Raw genomic sequence first — 15,683 nt, forward strand, 5'->3', positions numbered from 1 at the left:
ACTGCTGGACATGCTGGCAATCTGGCTTTGCGGCAGACCAACCCACATAACTCATCACTGTGCATTAATTAAAAATGGGTTGAATTAAACAGCAGCAAAGCAGCTCAGTTGGAAACTAGTCCCCAAATGTGTCCTATCAGTCAGTCTTAACACACTGGCAAATTCAATGCACGCAAAGGAAAGAGGATGAACGAGAAAATAGTGGGAAGGCAGTTTTTTATTTTAAAAAAACCCACACTTTTTAACTGTGCAGGGGACGACAACTTTGGTAATATTTTGTAGTATGGCGCCCTGTGCAAGGCCAAAAATTTGATGCCCCCTTTTCAGTTATGGATCTTCTCAATTTTGCAGCCTCTTGACTCAGCACTCTGTGAGGGGTTACTGCTTGTACAGCCCTATATCCAGCGCTGAACTATGCTGCTCTCTAAACCACAAACTACTAGTACACAGGTGGAATCTGTAACAAAATGTTGCAGTGTGGACTGCTCCTGTTCAGGGTGTTATTGGGTTGTTGTTTTTATTTTGATTATATATATTGTGGTTTTTATGTTGATCTTTTCTGTGAACCGCCCTGAGACCTCCGGATATAGGGCAGTACTGTAAATTCAATAAATAATAATTAACTAATTACTGTATTTAATTATTAATTAACTAGCTATGCTTTTTTCCAGGATATTCCAATCCATCACACATACCTTTTTCTTATTTTGTCCTACCCCAACACTCTGTGACCACTGCCCATATTCAGTCACCATTTAGCTGTCTCTCCGTGTGTCTTTTGTCCTCTGGGTTCCCCCTGCCTCTAAAGATTTTTCTGCTTCTGCCAACCTTCAGGTATCCCTGAGCAATCTGTTTCCCATTAGCTCCTTCATAGCTCCACAGCTGTCATAGCTCAGCTTTCAGTTTGATCCTAGTACAGGCATCCCCAAACACGGCCCTCCAAATGTTTTGGGATTACAACTCCCATCATCCCTAGCTAACAGGACCAGTGGTCAGGGATGATGGGAATTGTAGTTCCAAAACATCTGGAGGGCTGAGATTGGGGATGCCTGTCCTAGTATATCATAATTCAGGATACAGTTTGATAAAGCTGGAATGGTTCTAGAGCAGTTTTGATTATAAAGCTGTCTGCTGGATCTTGTTGCTCTGATCACAATTCACGGGTTTCTGTTGAAATGTTGGGTGTCTTTTTCTGAGCACATTCTTAGGTCTTCTGAAGTGACTGAGCTCGTTTGTCCCATGTGGGCTTAGTGTGCATCTTAGAATATGCCCAGAATCAAGTTTTCGACAGAAAGAGACCCCAGAGATAGAAGTTTGAAAACCTTAATCTAAAGGAACTAGGATGAATGTTTGCATACTTTTTAAAAGCCTTCCTCAGTAATTCTGTATGTAACCACTTACCTCCTCACCCATTGTTCTTGCTTTCTCTATGAAAAGATCATATAAGTAATCAGTAGACATGGTTGAGAGAGAAATGCAAAATAGCAATGCAAAACAGCAGCGGGGAGGCCTAGAGGAAACGTGGGAGAGGGAGAGAGATTCTTATAGGCTTTGTGGAGAAGATAGGGGGGCTCTTTTCCATCCTGGTCCTAATTTCTGAGCCCGGGTCCCACCGCCTCGTTGGATGGCCAGCTCTGTACTGAGGAAGCAGCTCGTATCGTTTTTCTTTTCTTTTTGCCCGCCATTCTTCCTCCTCCTGCACCCGCCCCTCCCCTCCACCCGGTGTTGTGTGCTTTAATGTATACAATGAAGGAAAGAAGAAGTCGAAAGAGAACTGCCTTGCGCTGATGTCAGGAGTAGGGCTGGCTCAGAGGAGGGTGTGATTGAGTTTGCTTGAGCTTCAGTCAGCCCTCTGTATTTTGTGTTGCTAACTTCCAGTGTGCTGCTGAGCCGGTCTGCAAAGCCAAAGCAAGGTACAGAAACCCCTCGCTTTCTTTTATTAGTCTTCTATAGCGACGCTTTGTTGCCAGAGATGTGTGAGTTTTGCGCGCGGCGCGGCGCGCGCTCAGGATAAAGGAATCCGGCAGGATTTTGGGGGGTATGGATTGTAGAAGTTTCAGGAGATGAGATGTGCAGGGGGGCAATTTCCAGGGCCAGCGTGTTTGTGAACTGTCAGCTTTTTCTCAGGTAGACTGGACGGAAGCAGTAGGCTTTAAAACCACGAGAGCCCGAGTTCCTTTGCTGTCTGCTACCAGAGACTGCATTTGGGGTGGGGAATGTGTGCAAATTGTGCGGGGGGGTCCTTACAGCCGTTACAAACCCCACCACCAGCAGCCTTTCAGTTCGACCGGATTTCGTTGTCATTATTTTTGTCTGTCTGCAAGAGAGCGACAGAGCGCTGCAATCTGGGAAGGGGCAAAAATAGGTTTCTTTAAAATATGTATGACTCCAAGGCGCGTCCTGGGGAAGCAGGCGGACGGCTTTCTTATTTTAGCAGCAACGAGGGGAGAGACTGAGAGAGAACTTCGTGTGCTTTCGGAGGTGGGGCGACGGGGTTGGGGTTGGGGTGGGGGGGAAAAGAGAAAAATGAATAGTGCAACTTAAATGTCTGGTGATTCACCTCCCTGCCATGCAGAAATGTGGCACGTCGCTGCACCAAGAAACAATGCCAGCCGCAAAGTTTTCTTTTGTATTTATTCCCCACCCCCATCCCACAAGAGGAAGGAAACCTATTTTGGTCTAGCCTGCTGGAGGGAGGGGGGCGGTGGGGGGGGGAAAGACGGTACTTAGTACTACTTTAAACTTAAACGTTCTGCTGCCGCTGCTATCGGTTACCTCGTTCATTGAAGGCTCTCTGGTTTTATCTGACCCTGGGGAAGGCTTGCTTGGCCTCATTTCCTGTGAATAAGAGGGCGTTGATTCTTCTGATTTGCCACGGATAACTTGACATTGCATGCCTCAGTTTCGTGCCATGAGCCCTGTAAAGCGATCCCGGATTGTCATCCTGAAATGTGCCTCCTTCGCTTTCCACCTAGCTTTCTTTATCTCTGCAATGCAGGAGACCGTTTGCCCCTCATTAACGGTGAGATGCCGTCTAGATGTTTTGGCAGCTTTCCTGAAGGAGGAGAGAGAAAGGAATTGGCACGTTTGGATTAAAAGCACTTGATGAATATCTCTCAAGCTTCTATTCTGGTGAAGTCCCTTACTGCAGCTTTTGTTGTCTACTACAGCAAGGTTCGAGGATACAAAGAGACTCCTATTTTTCTAGCAAGTATGATTTATTTGAAAGTCAGCACTTCCAAGGTCTCCACTAGTAGGTCTTTCCTGGGCTGTTTCCTGTGAGAAAGCTTTAAATAAAGATGCTGGAAATGACCGTTGCGTGTTCCCCTGAGCTACAGTCTGCTAGAGTGCTTTGTACATATTTCTGTAATTAATGGGTGAGGCTTTGATAATTATATGGGTCCCTTATGATCAGTGTTGGAAGCTGAGATATGAAAGCTAGGAGCTAAATGGCACCTTAAACCAAGTTATGGGCACAACAATGGAATGTCTAGGCTTGCTTTTTTATAACAAGAATACAAAGCTGAAAATGAATGAACTGCAGCTAAAAGTTCATTTTTCACATGGGTCTAGTATCCTTCCCCTGCCCACCCCCCTAATATTCTTAGAGGGCCTCTTCTCCAGACTTCAGAGAGTATCTGGAAGTGGGAAGGCAGAAAAAGGTCCTCTTTTTCTTCCACTCTGCAGAATTAATCTGAAATCTTAGGCACAGTACTGCACCCAGAGCTCAGAAGCTACTCACACAAATGAAATTCCCTGTTGCAAAATGCTCCTAGAACAATGGGAGTTTTGAACACTGCTTATGATTTTTGAAATCCATAACAAAAAAGAACTTTATAAACATTTGATAATTTGTTGGATGTAGTATTAAAGCAGATGGTGCAGGGTTTCACAGTGGAGGTACCCCATGGGCCAGTTTAGTTTTGTGTCAGCCATCTCTTTCCTCCTTCTGGCTGGAAGATGGAGCTTATTGAGAAAAACGGGTTTATGAGGGCAGGATGTGGTGGGAATGTGGCAAGGCCAAACAGGCCGATAGGTTACAGGCTAGGCCTGTGGATAAGTGCAATATTATTATTAGCAAAGTTCAGTTTAACTTTGTGCTTTTGTTGGAAGGCAAGAGGCCAAGGTTCAAATTCTCACTTAGAGAATTGTGTGCAAAGTGTCCTCAGGCACTCACTGTTTCTCATCAAATAATCTACCTCAGTGATTTGGATAAAATTGCAAAACACTGAAAAGTGCCTTAAAATGGTAGGTAACAATTCAGCAGGTGTCCACTGTTGAAAACAGCTTTGAAAAACCTTTTGTGTAATCTTTTGTGTAAACCAGTTAGATGATTCTTGATCCTGTTTGTGTGTAAGACCCTGAGCAAAGGGCATTTTTCCTCCAGCAAACAAATTTAGGCCTACCAAATTAGCTAAATTATAATCTACAAAGACTGCTTGAAAGAGCCCCTCTCCCTCTCAAACTTTCTCCCAGGGGACACTTTCTTCAAAACTTTTCATTCTGACAGCTTTAAAATTGGAATAGTGATTTCCGATAAATCTCTCATGATGTTACGAGTTTGTTTCAGAAATTGGATCTCGGAGAATTCTCATTGTTTTTTGCTAGATGAGAAGCTTTGAAAGGCACCATTACAATTAGCTATAAGGGCTTTGGAACCATGATGCCACATGTGTATAGGAATCTCGTGTGTTTCAAATGCATCTTCTGATTCTGCCAACACAGGCCTTGGTCAATGCACAACTTATTTTCTGAATCTTAATGCTGAATGGTTTCTGTAAAGATCTGGATTTCTTGGGAGAAAAATAGCAGAACTGTACTTTTTAGGCTCTGGATCAATTATCAGAAAAAGCTGAAATTCTTTGGGTATCTTCCAATTATTGAGGTTAGGTTGAACAGGAGGAAGATGGGCAAGTGATGACTCAAAGTGACAAAAAATAATAATCCTCTTATTTTACTGTTTGTGCTGCTCAGAAATTCCTCTCTTGTGCTAGCCAAGTACTTGATATTTCAGCTATTAACACATCAGTGTTATGCCAAGAATAATATCTAGTTTGGTATAGAATGTTACAGCAGTGTTGCTCCGGGAAATACACAGTACTCAAAGTGAGAAAGGTGATATCTTTTATTGAACTAACATCTGGTGGTCAACTGTGTAATGCATGTCTGTTGAGGAGTCTGTTTTACAGAGTTCAATGGGACTTATTCCAAGGTTAAGTGTTCATAGGATTGCGGCCTACAGGTTGGCTCTTTCATATTAAGCTTGTCACATCCACAATTTCCCAGGTCTGGGGAAGCTAGTTTTTCTGTGTCCTGTCCTGCAGACATTGTCCCATTTAGGGATATCAACAAACTAGACTGTGTCTGCAAGAGCGGGACCTGGATTTTGAGGGACCGGAAACCTATGGGGATTAGTTGAAAGAGGTGAGAATATTTAGCTTGGAGAAGTTACATTATATGGTAGATGGGTAAAGTGTGACTAAGGCTTTAAAAGTTCATTTTCCTTAAATGTAACATTTCCTATTTGCAAGTTCAGTTCCTGAGAAGCACAGGTTGTGGGGTAAATTTCCCCTTAAATAGCCTCAGCTCTCTTAATTGCTCCAGTCTCAGTTTCTCTTCCCAAAGGGGAGTGGAGAGGCTTTAATTGTTGGTATTTCCTCATTATTTTGTTTTTTCATAGCTGTTCGTAAGCATTCTCGTAAGAAAAAATGAGAGACAATCAGTAATTAAGGTTCTGCTTAATAGAGACAGAAAGGAACACCTAATGGGTGATTGATCATTGATTTCCCACCTCTTCATGTCAGGAAGCAATAAAACTGGCTTACCTTATAAGGGGGAAAGTGTTAATGATTGTGGTTTATTTGTGAGGAAACATCCTAGGACAGTGGTTTCCAATTAGGGGTCCAGGGACTCCTGGGGGTCCACAGAACGCACCCGTGGCCCAATCCCTTACCTCCCCCATCACTAATTTTTTTGTCATTTTTTCATGGTAATATCACAAATTTTATGGCCTCTTTTAGCATTGTGCAATTTTTCAATATATTGGCCAAAATTGGTTTTGAAATCACACTGCGATAACGATTTTGACCTGGCAATATGCAGCAATATATTTCCCCTCGTGCGAATGAGAGCAGGGCAGCTGATATCAAGGCACCACCGATATCTCACGATTATCTCAACCGATAATGCTGCTGATCTGAGCTCCCTGCCTCACGCGGAGGAAGACAAGGGCAGCCAATAATGCTGCAGCCTTTCCTCATGCTGGCTGCCACTGCTGGCTGCCCCCCCTGACAGTGGCTTGATGTACCTCCCCAATCCCCATCCCCTCCCACTCAAACTATGTGGTGGAGGTGACTCCACTTCCTCTTCTTCCCCCACCCTCCGGATCTCAGTGGCTGCTCCTTTCCTCATCCCCACACATGATCTCCAATTTCAGACATCGTGATATATTGGAATATCGTAATGTTCAGCTGCTGATATGACACAATGTTAAAAAGCAGATATCGCTGAGCCCTAGTCTGTTTTTTAGTATACCTAAAATTATTTCCTTACTAGGGGCTCCCCCAGATCTTGTTCAAAAAAATTGCTTTGCAGAGGTAACTACCATAGAGTTATGAAAATTTTTCAAAAATAGGGGGCTTTTTGAAAAATTGGGGGTCCTCATTAATTAGCTAATTGGGAACCACTGCCCTAGGAGGATGTTAGCCATGAGGAAAGGGCATTGCTGAATATTACTATGCTAGATTTTGCACTTGCATGGAGCTTCCATTTCTAATCCCAATCCCAGCTGTTTATGGGAAAGCAATGTCTCAGCAGCAGCAAAGGGCTGTAGTGCAGAAGGAACAATTGCCTCATTTACAGTAGTTCAGTCTTGATGACATGAACCTTGCAGCATTGTTGGAATCTGGCTGGGCTTGGCAGGCTGTAATGCATGAGGGAGGAGGAAGAAACAAGAGGAGGGGGCTGGATGGTAGGAACCTGGGTTAGAGCAGGGAGCATTCTCCCCTTCCCCTTCCCCGCCCCCATCCCCCAACATCAGTCACTTTGGAAAGGGGAGCAGAGATGCCAACTTTCCCCTCTGATCTTCCTGCAGAGCAGAGTGCTTCAGTGCATGTGTGGGGAAAGGCTTTGATCAGCTGTGGAGGAAGCCTGAACAGGATGTGGCAGCGACTGAATGGGAGGGTGCAGCCTTATCACCTAGAACCAGGTGCTGCCTTTGCAGATGGCAGCAGACCCACCTGCCCCTGCAATCTTCACATTCCTGTAAGGCGAGTGAGCGTGCCGCTGCCCGTCTTTAAATGCTTGGCGAGAAGAGCAGGAAAACATGTTGGGATATTTTTGCTGCTTCTGTCTAGTTCTGAACTTCTTGTCCTGCTCTTGAACTCTGCAATTGTGACACCTGAGCACAGTGTACACTGTTGAGCCTGTCCTGTTACTTGCCTGAATAATTATACCTTCCTTATTTAAAGGTAAGAACCCCTCTCTGTGGGTTGGGCAGCAGCTAGGAAAAGTGGGGCTGAAACTCAGGAGTTGTACTTCTTTTCTCTAATTCATTAGTCTGAATTAGAAAATGTAATTTACCTCTGATGGACACTCTTCAAATATAAAATGACATGAGGCTACAGCAAGCTTGCAGTTGCACATGAGTACAACAGTGTGCAGCCATTTCCCCCCAGGGCCAGTTCATTACACCTGGGCATGTGGTAGCCACAGGACAAGTTTTGGAAAAGCAAACAAGCCTCTGTTTGTGTACATCTGTCACTATGTCACAGCAACTATTTGAACAGACCCTGGTGAGGCAATGGCCTCAGGTGGCAGGAGTCACAGGGGCAGCAGATCCAGCCTCCAAGCAATGCACTGCCCACTTCTGCTACTACATTACTGCAGTGTCAGTGACAGTTGCAGCATGCACCTTGGATGCTGGATCTGCCCCTCCTTAACAGCCCCCCCCATGTTGCATGTACAGGAGCTCTTGGGGAATAGGAGGCACTGTCTCCTCCCAGCCCTGGGGAGGAAATGGCAGGGGCTGCCCTCTGGGGTCTGGTGGAGTCTGCACCCACCTGGTGTGATTCAGAGCAGACCACTTTCCCCTCCATTGATCTCCAATTCAGTTGTCAGGTAAGGTTGATTGGATTCCCCACTTGGTTCCCAATGTAGATCTTTATTCCCCGGTTGTTCCTGGTGTAGATCTTCACTCACCCCTTCTTCCCTTAGGGAGGGGTATGTGCCATTTTGTGGTTTGCCTCAGGTGTCAAAATTCTTGGGACAGCCCTGTCTACAACTAGCGGGTCAGAACTCACAACTGCAAAGTCACCTAAAGTGGATCACAACAGCAGCACTACCACTACCATACAGCTAGATGGTAAAATTAAAAAAAATTAAAAAGTGATTTTCCAAATGTGTATATTATGCAGTAGACTAAGCTCTTGGGTTTGAAAAGTTTGAAGACTGTCATGCTAAATTACAGCTGGTGGGCCCTGTGCATAAGTTGCAATATTTGTTGAAGCCATTAACTCTCAAATGTAAACAGCTGGAATTAGTTGTTGGAGTTTTTTTTAATGTATTTGAGGTTAGAAATCATAATATTAGAAACTTAATGAACTTCTTTTTACTGCATATAAGCAGTATTATAAATAAAAATACAGTAAATAGAATAAGAATATTTTGCCAATATATTGTAAACAGCAGTCACTGCAACAACATAGATTAAAAGTCTGCGATTCTTGAGAGTCTGACCAGACCTTGGAAGATGCTCAAGTGCCATTCTACGTAACTCATTCTTGCCCCAGACTTCAATGACTTCCTATATCTTACTTGTCATCTCTGTGGTTCAGATAAACCTGCCTGATTTGTTTAGGGCGAAGCAGTTCATCTTCTATTTTAATAAGACAACTGGCTCTTCAATGACCCGAGCCATTACAAGTGGGGGCAATGTTTTGGTGTATCTGGGCAACTGTCTTCCCCCACTTGACAAAGATGCTGGGAGAACTGTGCATAGATCTACTGTGGCAGGGGATCAATATATTGAGCAAACAGCATGTTGAAATGATTTAACAGTTCTGCATCCTAGCATTGCTTTTCCAATCCAATTTGCAGGTGGGGGTGCACATGACTGCTGGAACTTCTTTTTTAAAAAATGAAAAGCCATGGGTGAGTCAATTGTATCTTTCTCAGCACCTTGTCTAGTGCAGCCCCACAGTGCTGAGAGCGTCTATATATTCCTTTTGTTCAAGAGCCTAGTTACAGTGCACACAAATCTGCATATGCCAAAGTACACATTTACTCAAGAGATCAGGGGCCCCGTTCTTGGGCAAATATCACAGGACTTTATAACCTCCCAATGGAGTTATTTTTAATTTAGGAAAATAAACGTACTTCCTGTTCAGAAATTAACTAGGAAAAATAAACCTGCCACTAATCCATAGGTGGCAATGGTCTCCAAGCATATTGGGGGGGGGGTAAGCATTTTGCATGCCCTTGATCTCACCACATCAGTATAGAATCTGCTATCTATTGTGCTAAGGGATTTTTCACCCTATGATTTCCAATAAAAGGAGGTAGTGGGTAGTGATGAAGGGTGATTTAAAGAAAACCACCCTAACATTTGATTTAGATTATGGATTCCCCCTGTGTGGCTTCTTGAGCATTTTAGCATGTAGGCTAATGTAATGAAATGCTAACTGTATATGCCATTTCTTTTGAAAAGCCTTCATGATGGAGGAAAGCTTTGAAATGTATGCCTGATTGTCCCTTCTCTCCATTCCTAATTTATATGCCTTGCCTTGCTAAAACCTTGCTATAAAAGTCCACCCCAGAAGAGTTGCCAAAGCGTTTTGTAACAGAAATGGCCATTTGGTGCTTTAAAATTCCATGTTGTTTAACAGCCTGACTCATGAAAGCTGATAAAGTTATGTGGAACTAAGAAAATACATAGAAATATGCAGACTTTTATTTGCTGAAAACGAGTGACCTGATTTTGGAGCAGAATCACCCTACGTCATTGCCCTAGGAGTGATTGTTTCTCATAGGTACATCTAGTCTGAAGGCCTGCTTTTATACCCTATCAGTACAGTATTAGGTATTGTCAGCAGTCACCGTTTTCTCAATATGTGAGCAAACGTCTCTTCTGCCTTTGAAATTGTGCAAAGTCCACACAGGGATGTACACAGGAAAGAGGTGTGTTTGCTTTTGAATTACGGTTGATCCTTGAGGCATGCTTACACCCTGGGTAACGGATGCCATGTAGCTGAAGTGAGGTTTCTAATGGAAGCCATCATTGCCTGGCTGATGTTTGCAAGCTGTCAGCCCTGGGATCTGACTGCTCCCAGTCCGGATACAATCACTGGTTTTGGGTAAGATTCAGCTACATCCCGACAAATTGAGGATGCACAATTATTGGTAGCTGTGAAGTCTTGCACAGCAAACCCATTTCCCAAGGAGACTGGAGTTTTTGAGAGAAGGGAAGTGATGGAAAATGCATTGGAAAGTGTGCAAACAGATCAGAACGAATCTTAAATAAACAAGTCATCTGGAAGTGCTCTCGGAGTAGTTTGTGCAGATTCAACCTGTTTTATTTAATATCAATATTTCCCATTGTGCGACACCTGGCTTTTGAGTGTATGCATGAGGCAGGGAGAGGGAGTGAAATGGTGGAGACAGCTGCTGTATGACCTTCTTTCAGGGAATGCAAAACTGGCTGAAAATCCACAGGTGGGACAAGCTGCAAGAACAACTGGAGAAGAGCAGGGCAGGAACTTGAACGCGTCTTAGATGGGGGTGGAACACATCAGAGGCTGTAGTGATGCTTTTCCCTTTCCAAATTTCATTGGGGGGAAGGGATAAATCACAAGTGGGCTTTGAGAACTCTACTCTCAAAATAGTCCTCCTCCACAGATTTTTCTTCAAATACTATTTCCTTGTAGAAATGTTAGGGGAGAAGTGCAGTTTGCCCCTTGCTGTCTTGCTCCCATGTAGCACTTGTTGTCCCTGATGAACAAGCCAGTGGGAAACATCACCACTTGGGCCTTTCTTTCCTCCACCTGCTTATGGCAGCTGTGTTGTTCTAACTAAACAAATACAGGGGTGCCTCGCTTAACAAACGCCCTGTAAGACAAAATTTTCGTTTAAAGAAAGGATTTTTCTAGCGGAGGTTGCCTCGCTAGACGAATTAGTTTTACGAAAAATTTGTCTAGCGAATCGCGGTTTCCCATAGGAATGCATTGAACTTCAATTAATGCGTTCCTATGGGCAAAAAATTAAAATTAAAAAATTCAATGCATTCCTATGGGATTCGCTAGACGAATTTTTCGTTATAAGAATAGACCCGTGGAACGAATTAAAAATCAAGGTACATAGATACATACTATGTAAATCTGTAAAGGACTTGTGAGCTTCCAGGATATATGGAATATTGAGGCAGAGTGGAGGTTGGGTGGAAGTAGTAAAATAGACTACTGGATGGGATCCAGGAGGATTTAAAAGCAACAACAGCAACCCTCCCCTCCTTGCACTATATTTGGATGAAAAGGAGGTGAGGGGAAAGGACATACTTTGCTACTCACACTACTGAACCAACCACCAAAACTCATCACCCATTCCATTCACCACAATGGGCACTTCCAGACTATTGCTATTTCTTGGTGGGATTCAGTCATAAACTAGCATTCAAGTTGCACAACAATCTCACTCCCCACCCCTCCATCCCAGAACTGGACTTCTTGTGATAGGGAAATGATAGAGATCCCATTTGCCTGATGCAACATTGTCTAACCTCCCAGTAAACTAGTTAGAATGAATGCTCATTGAAGAGCCCATGTTGCCAAACTTTGCGCAAACCAATAAGGATGAATGTTCTGTTAAGCAGGGTATAGCCATGAAATGCTCAGATTTGAAGCTGGCAGCAGCCCTAAACCAGGATCCTTTCCTGCTCCCTTTGCCCACCACCACCTCACTGAGGCCTGAACAGTGCTACTAGACTTCTCTTTCAGGCTGTCTCTTATGGGGTGAGGATGCATTGTGACATTTAGTTGTGGGTCCCATTTGTCCGTCTAGCCACACAACCATATGCAGGCCTGTACAGGAAGGGGCACCTGGTGTTGTTTCCTTGTTGCAAATCGCAGCGGGGCTGCCCTGAGTGTGGGGTGTGGAGAGGAAAGAGGTGCTGTGCTAGTAACAAACAGCTGCGGGAGAAGGAAAGGAGGTGGTTGAGGAGAGAATGATGTGGGGTGAGTTTAGCACAGCCTCTGCAACATTAACCGTGAGATCGATCTGTGTTTTCCAGAAAGAGGCTACTGATAGTAGTGCATGCGCACATCCCGCTATTCACCACTGCTGACAAGAAGCAGGTTATCATACTGCTTTTTTTAAAAAAATAAATCTGTTTGACCAGAGATGACAAAGGAGCAAGAGGAATGTGTGCATTCTTTGGGAAGCAGTGCCTCCCTTAGACCACTCACAAGTCTCTCTTAAAAAATTGTCTGTCTCTAGCTTCTATCTCTCCTGCCAACCTAGCAGTTCGAAAGCATGTCAAAGTGCAAGTAGATAAATAGGTACTGCTACAGCAGGAAGGTAAACGGTGTTTTCGTGTGCTGCTCTGGTTCGCCAGAAGCTGCTTAGTCATGCTGGCCGCACGACCTGGAAGCTGTACGCCGGCTCCCTTGGCCAAGAACGCGAGATGAGCGCCGCAACCCCAGAGTTGGTCACAACTGGACCTAATGGTCAGGGGTACCTTTACCTTTACCTTTACCTATTTTATTGCAACTTCACTGGCAGTGCTAAGGCTGCAATGTGGGGATTAGGCAAAAAAGAAAAAAAGAAAGAACAATAGAACAGGCGATGAAGGGCTTCACAGATGCAAAATAGGTAAGCATCAATCTGATTTTCACCCACTCTTCTTGACCTGTTGGAGGAGTTTTCAAACTCAGAGGATTAGATAGCCATTTCAGGCACATGTTGCTGCTCACAACACACCACCATCCGGCAAAACCCCTTTAAGGAATGGCTTGTGCTGCTAACTCAGGACTGAGGGGATGCTGGGTGGCAGCCTGACAAAGGGAAGGCATTGAAAAGAGCTCCTTTGCTTCCTAAATTTTCTTCCTTTTCTACGTGCTTGGATTGCCAATCACAGGGCCTGTCATGTGTCTCTGTGAGAGTGAATGCACACGGAAGGATCCCACTTGTTTATAAAGAGGTTTGGGAGGGAAAGTTTCTGGTCTGCAAGGGTGAGGGCAATAACTGTGCTGCCTTGAAAGAGCTAGCAAGGGAGCATGATTCAGTGGAAAACAAGGCAACGGTAATGGGAACAAATAAAGCCCACACACCCTACCTTCATATTTCACCTTTCTTGCCACTTCAAAGCCGCAAGCAAAATCTAAGAGAGCCTTCCTTGTCTCTTTCCTTTACAGCAGGGGCAGACCCTGCTACAGACCACACCCTCTCACAGGCCCTGCTACACGTCCCAAATATTGTTGTCTGCATGGAATGTGTCCTTGAATAATGCCCCCTGCTTGCCTAGAGCAGGGGTCAGCAAACTTTTCCAGCAGAGGGCCTTCAGGGGCTGGACTATATTTTGGGGGAAAATAATGAACGAATTCCTATCAGGGTGGATAAAAATCAATGATTTTTTTAAAAAAATAAAAAAAAATCGGATTTTTTTGATTTAAATCGGATTTTTTTGATTTAAATCGATTTTTTTGCTTTAAATTGGATTTTTTTAAATAAAATGCTTTTTGAGGAAAGAATATTACCATCCAAAGGTTATTCCATCATGAAATAAAGATTAGTTTTTTTAATTATGTAGTATAAGGTTGTATATGTTTAATTTATGGGGTAAATAAATTCCATTAATCCATTCACCTCTTCCAGAGGTTTTTGTAAGATTATTGGGCAGTTTCTCTGCCTACAAGATATTATCACAGGTGCTTGGTTTACTTTTGCAGTTCTCAAAACTGAATTTGACTCAACAGAGATCACATGCCTCTTCTTCACAGCAAAAATGTTATAACATGAACAGAGTTGAGAAAAAGACCTTAATCCTATTGTTCTACAAACCTATGAATACAGAAGCAACCCCTTCAGTGCTAAGTTTCAAGAAGTTCAGTGAATAGAATAGAAACAATATTTTTCTGATTGTTTGGACAGTATTTAGGTTTTTCATGTGTAGGCTGGGCTGACAGTCTAAGTTTCTTAAAATATATATATTTTGTTTTTGTTTAGCCAAATTAGTTAACAAACATGGATGTTTGTTTAAGCAAATAACATTTGCTGAAATGTTATTGTTTCAGTTGAATAAATCTATTTAAATTGTTATTATTAAGGTAATGATTATTTTTCTCCTTCCTAAGTACAACAGTAAAGTTGTCCAAATATGAATGATTAACCTATTAAACTGGGGATAAAAAAACTAATATGAAAAGTTGTTATTCTAAAAATCTTCATCTACTTGCATAATAAAGTTATACCAGCAAGAATTAGTCTTTATGATTTAAATCAACTATGATTTAAATCAAGCCTTACTGATTAGTGATTTAAATCGTGATTTAAATCGTGATTTAAATCAGTTTGATTTAAATCAAATCCACCCTGATTCCTATGCCCCACAAATAACTCGGAGATGCATTTTAAATAAAAGCACACATTCTACTCATGTAAAAACACCAGGCAGGCCCCACAAATAAGCCAGAGATGCATTTTAAATAAAAGGACATGTAAAAACACGCTGATTCCTGGACTGTCCACAGGCCGGATTTAGAAGGCGATTAGGCCAGATCCAGACCCCAGGCCTTAGTTTGCCTACCCATGGCCTAGAGGGAGGATAGTGTCCGTGTAGAAACTAGCCTACTGTACGATGATGAAATTTAGATTACTTGCTTCACCCACTTTAACCCACCCACATTTGTCTCTGGCCCTTCGCATCACTGGTATGTGGCCCTGGGAAAGTGGCTCCTGAACTGAAAAAGGTTATTTAACTCTGCTTCACATATACCTCCCGTGCCTATTCCTTGCTTCTCACCTGCCTGTCATGATCGGACAGGAGAGGAGCGACTGTTATTAGGTCAGTCAGTTGTAAACACTGACACTTAACAATTTTGGTTCTACACATCGAATGTAGACCTAAGGCCCACAAATGATGTCATGCAGGAGAATCCACAGTTGCACTTATCTGTAATGTAAGCATTGCACATTATGATTGAAATCAAGGGGGCTGGCTGAGCATCGATGCACAAACTAACTGGAGTCACATGCCAGTTATTTTACTCTAAGAACAAAGGAGATGAATGCTTACCATTGCCCCTGCCATTGCTAGTTTTTTTATTTGTTTCTTATCACTTCTTAATGCACGTCTTCTCATTTTCCCTGGAAGTAGGTACATGGTGGTGCCGTGTAACCATGCATCAAATTGTTTTGAAATGACACGTGAGGGTGTTGTTAAAAATGTGCGTGGGCAGAAGTACTGCATATTGGATTTGGCACTATTATTTGGGAGCTGAGTGAATAATTTATTAAGTATATTCTTGCCCACCTTTCTCTTTTAAAGAAACCCATAAATCCTTGGGTGGGTCAAAACCAATTAACAAATTTCAATCACAAAAATGATCTTGAAATGAAATTAAGAGCAGTGCATTTAAAAGTACATTGCATCAGCATCCCAAGTGCCTTCTGAAAAAGAAAAGGCTTTTTGCTGT

At 43.0% G+C, this 15,683-nt stretch overlaps 1 protein-coding gene across 6 annotated transcripts in view; it reads left to right on the forward strand.

The window, feature by feature from the left end:
• Window positions 1–1,639: 1,639 nt before the first annotated feature.
• Window positions 1,640–15,683, forward strand: part of DGKA (diacylglycerol kinase alpha) — a 55,368-nt gene continuing 41,324 nt past the window's right edge. The window contains exons 1-2 of one of the 6 annotated variants that reach the window (XM_088662953.1): window positions 1,808–1,913; window positions 2,999–3,207. Coding sequence is in view for 1 of the 6 variants with exons in the window: in XM_060271986.2 (XP_060127969.1) it covers window positions 9,147–9,150 (4 nt within the window). In the remaining 5 variants the exon portion in view is untranslated. Of the gene's footprint in view, window positions 1,914–2,998; window positions 3,212–9,101; window positions 9,151–15,683 lie in introns of those variants that run through there. The other 5 variants (XM_088662954.1, XM_035103931.3, XM_035103933.3 and 2 more) reach the window with 5 other exon arrangements.

This window comes from Zootoca vivipara, chromosome 2 (genome assembly GCF_965207765.1).
Source record: "Zootoca vivipara chromosome 2, rZooViv2.hap1.1, whole genome shotgun sequence".
In the NCBI taxonomy this organism is placed as follows: Eukaryota; Metazoa; Chordata; class Lepidosauria; order Squamata; family Lacertidae; genus Zootoca; species Zootoca vivipara.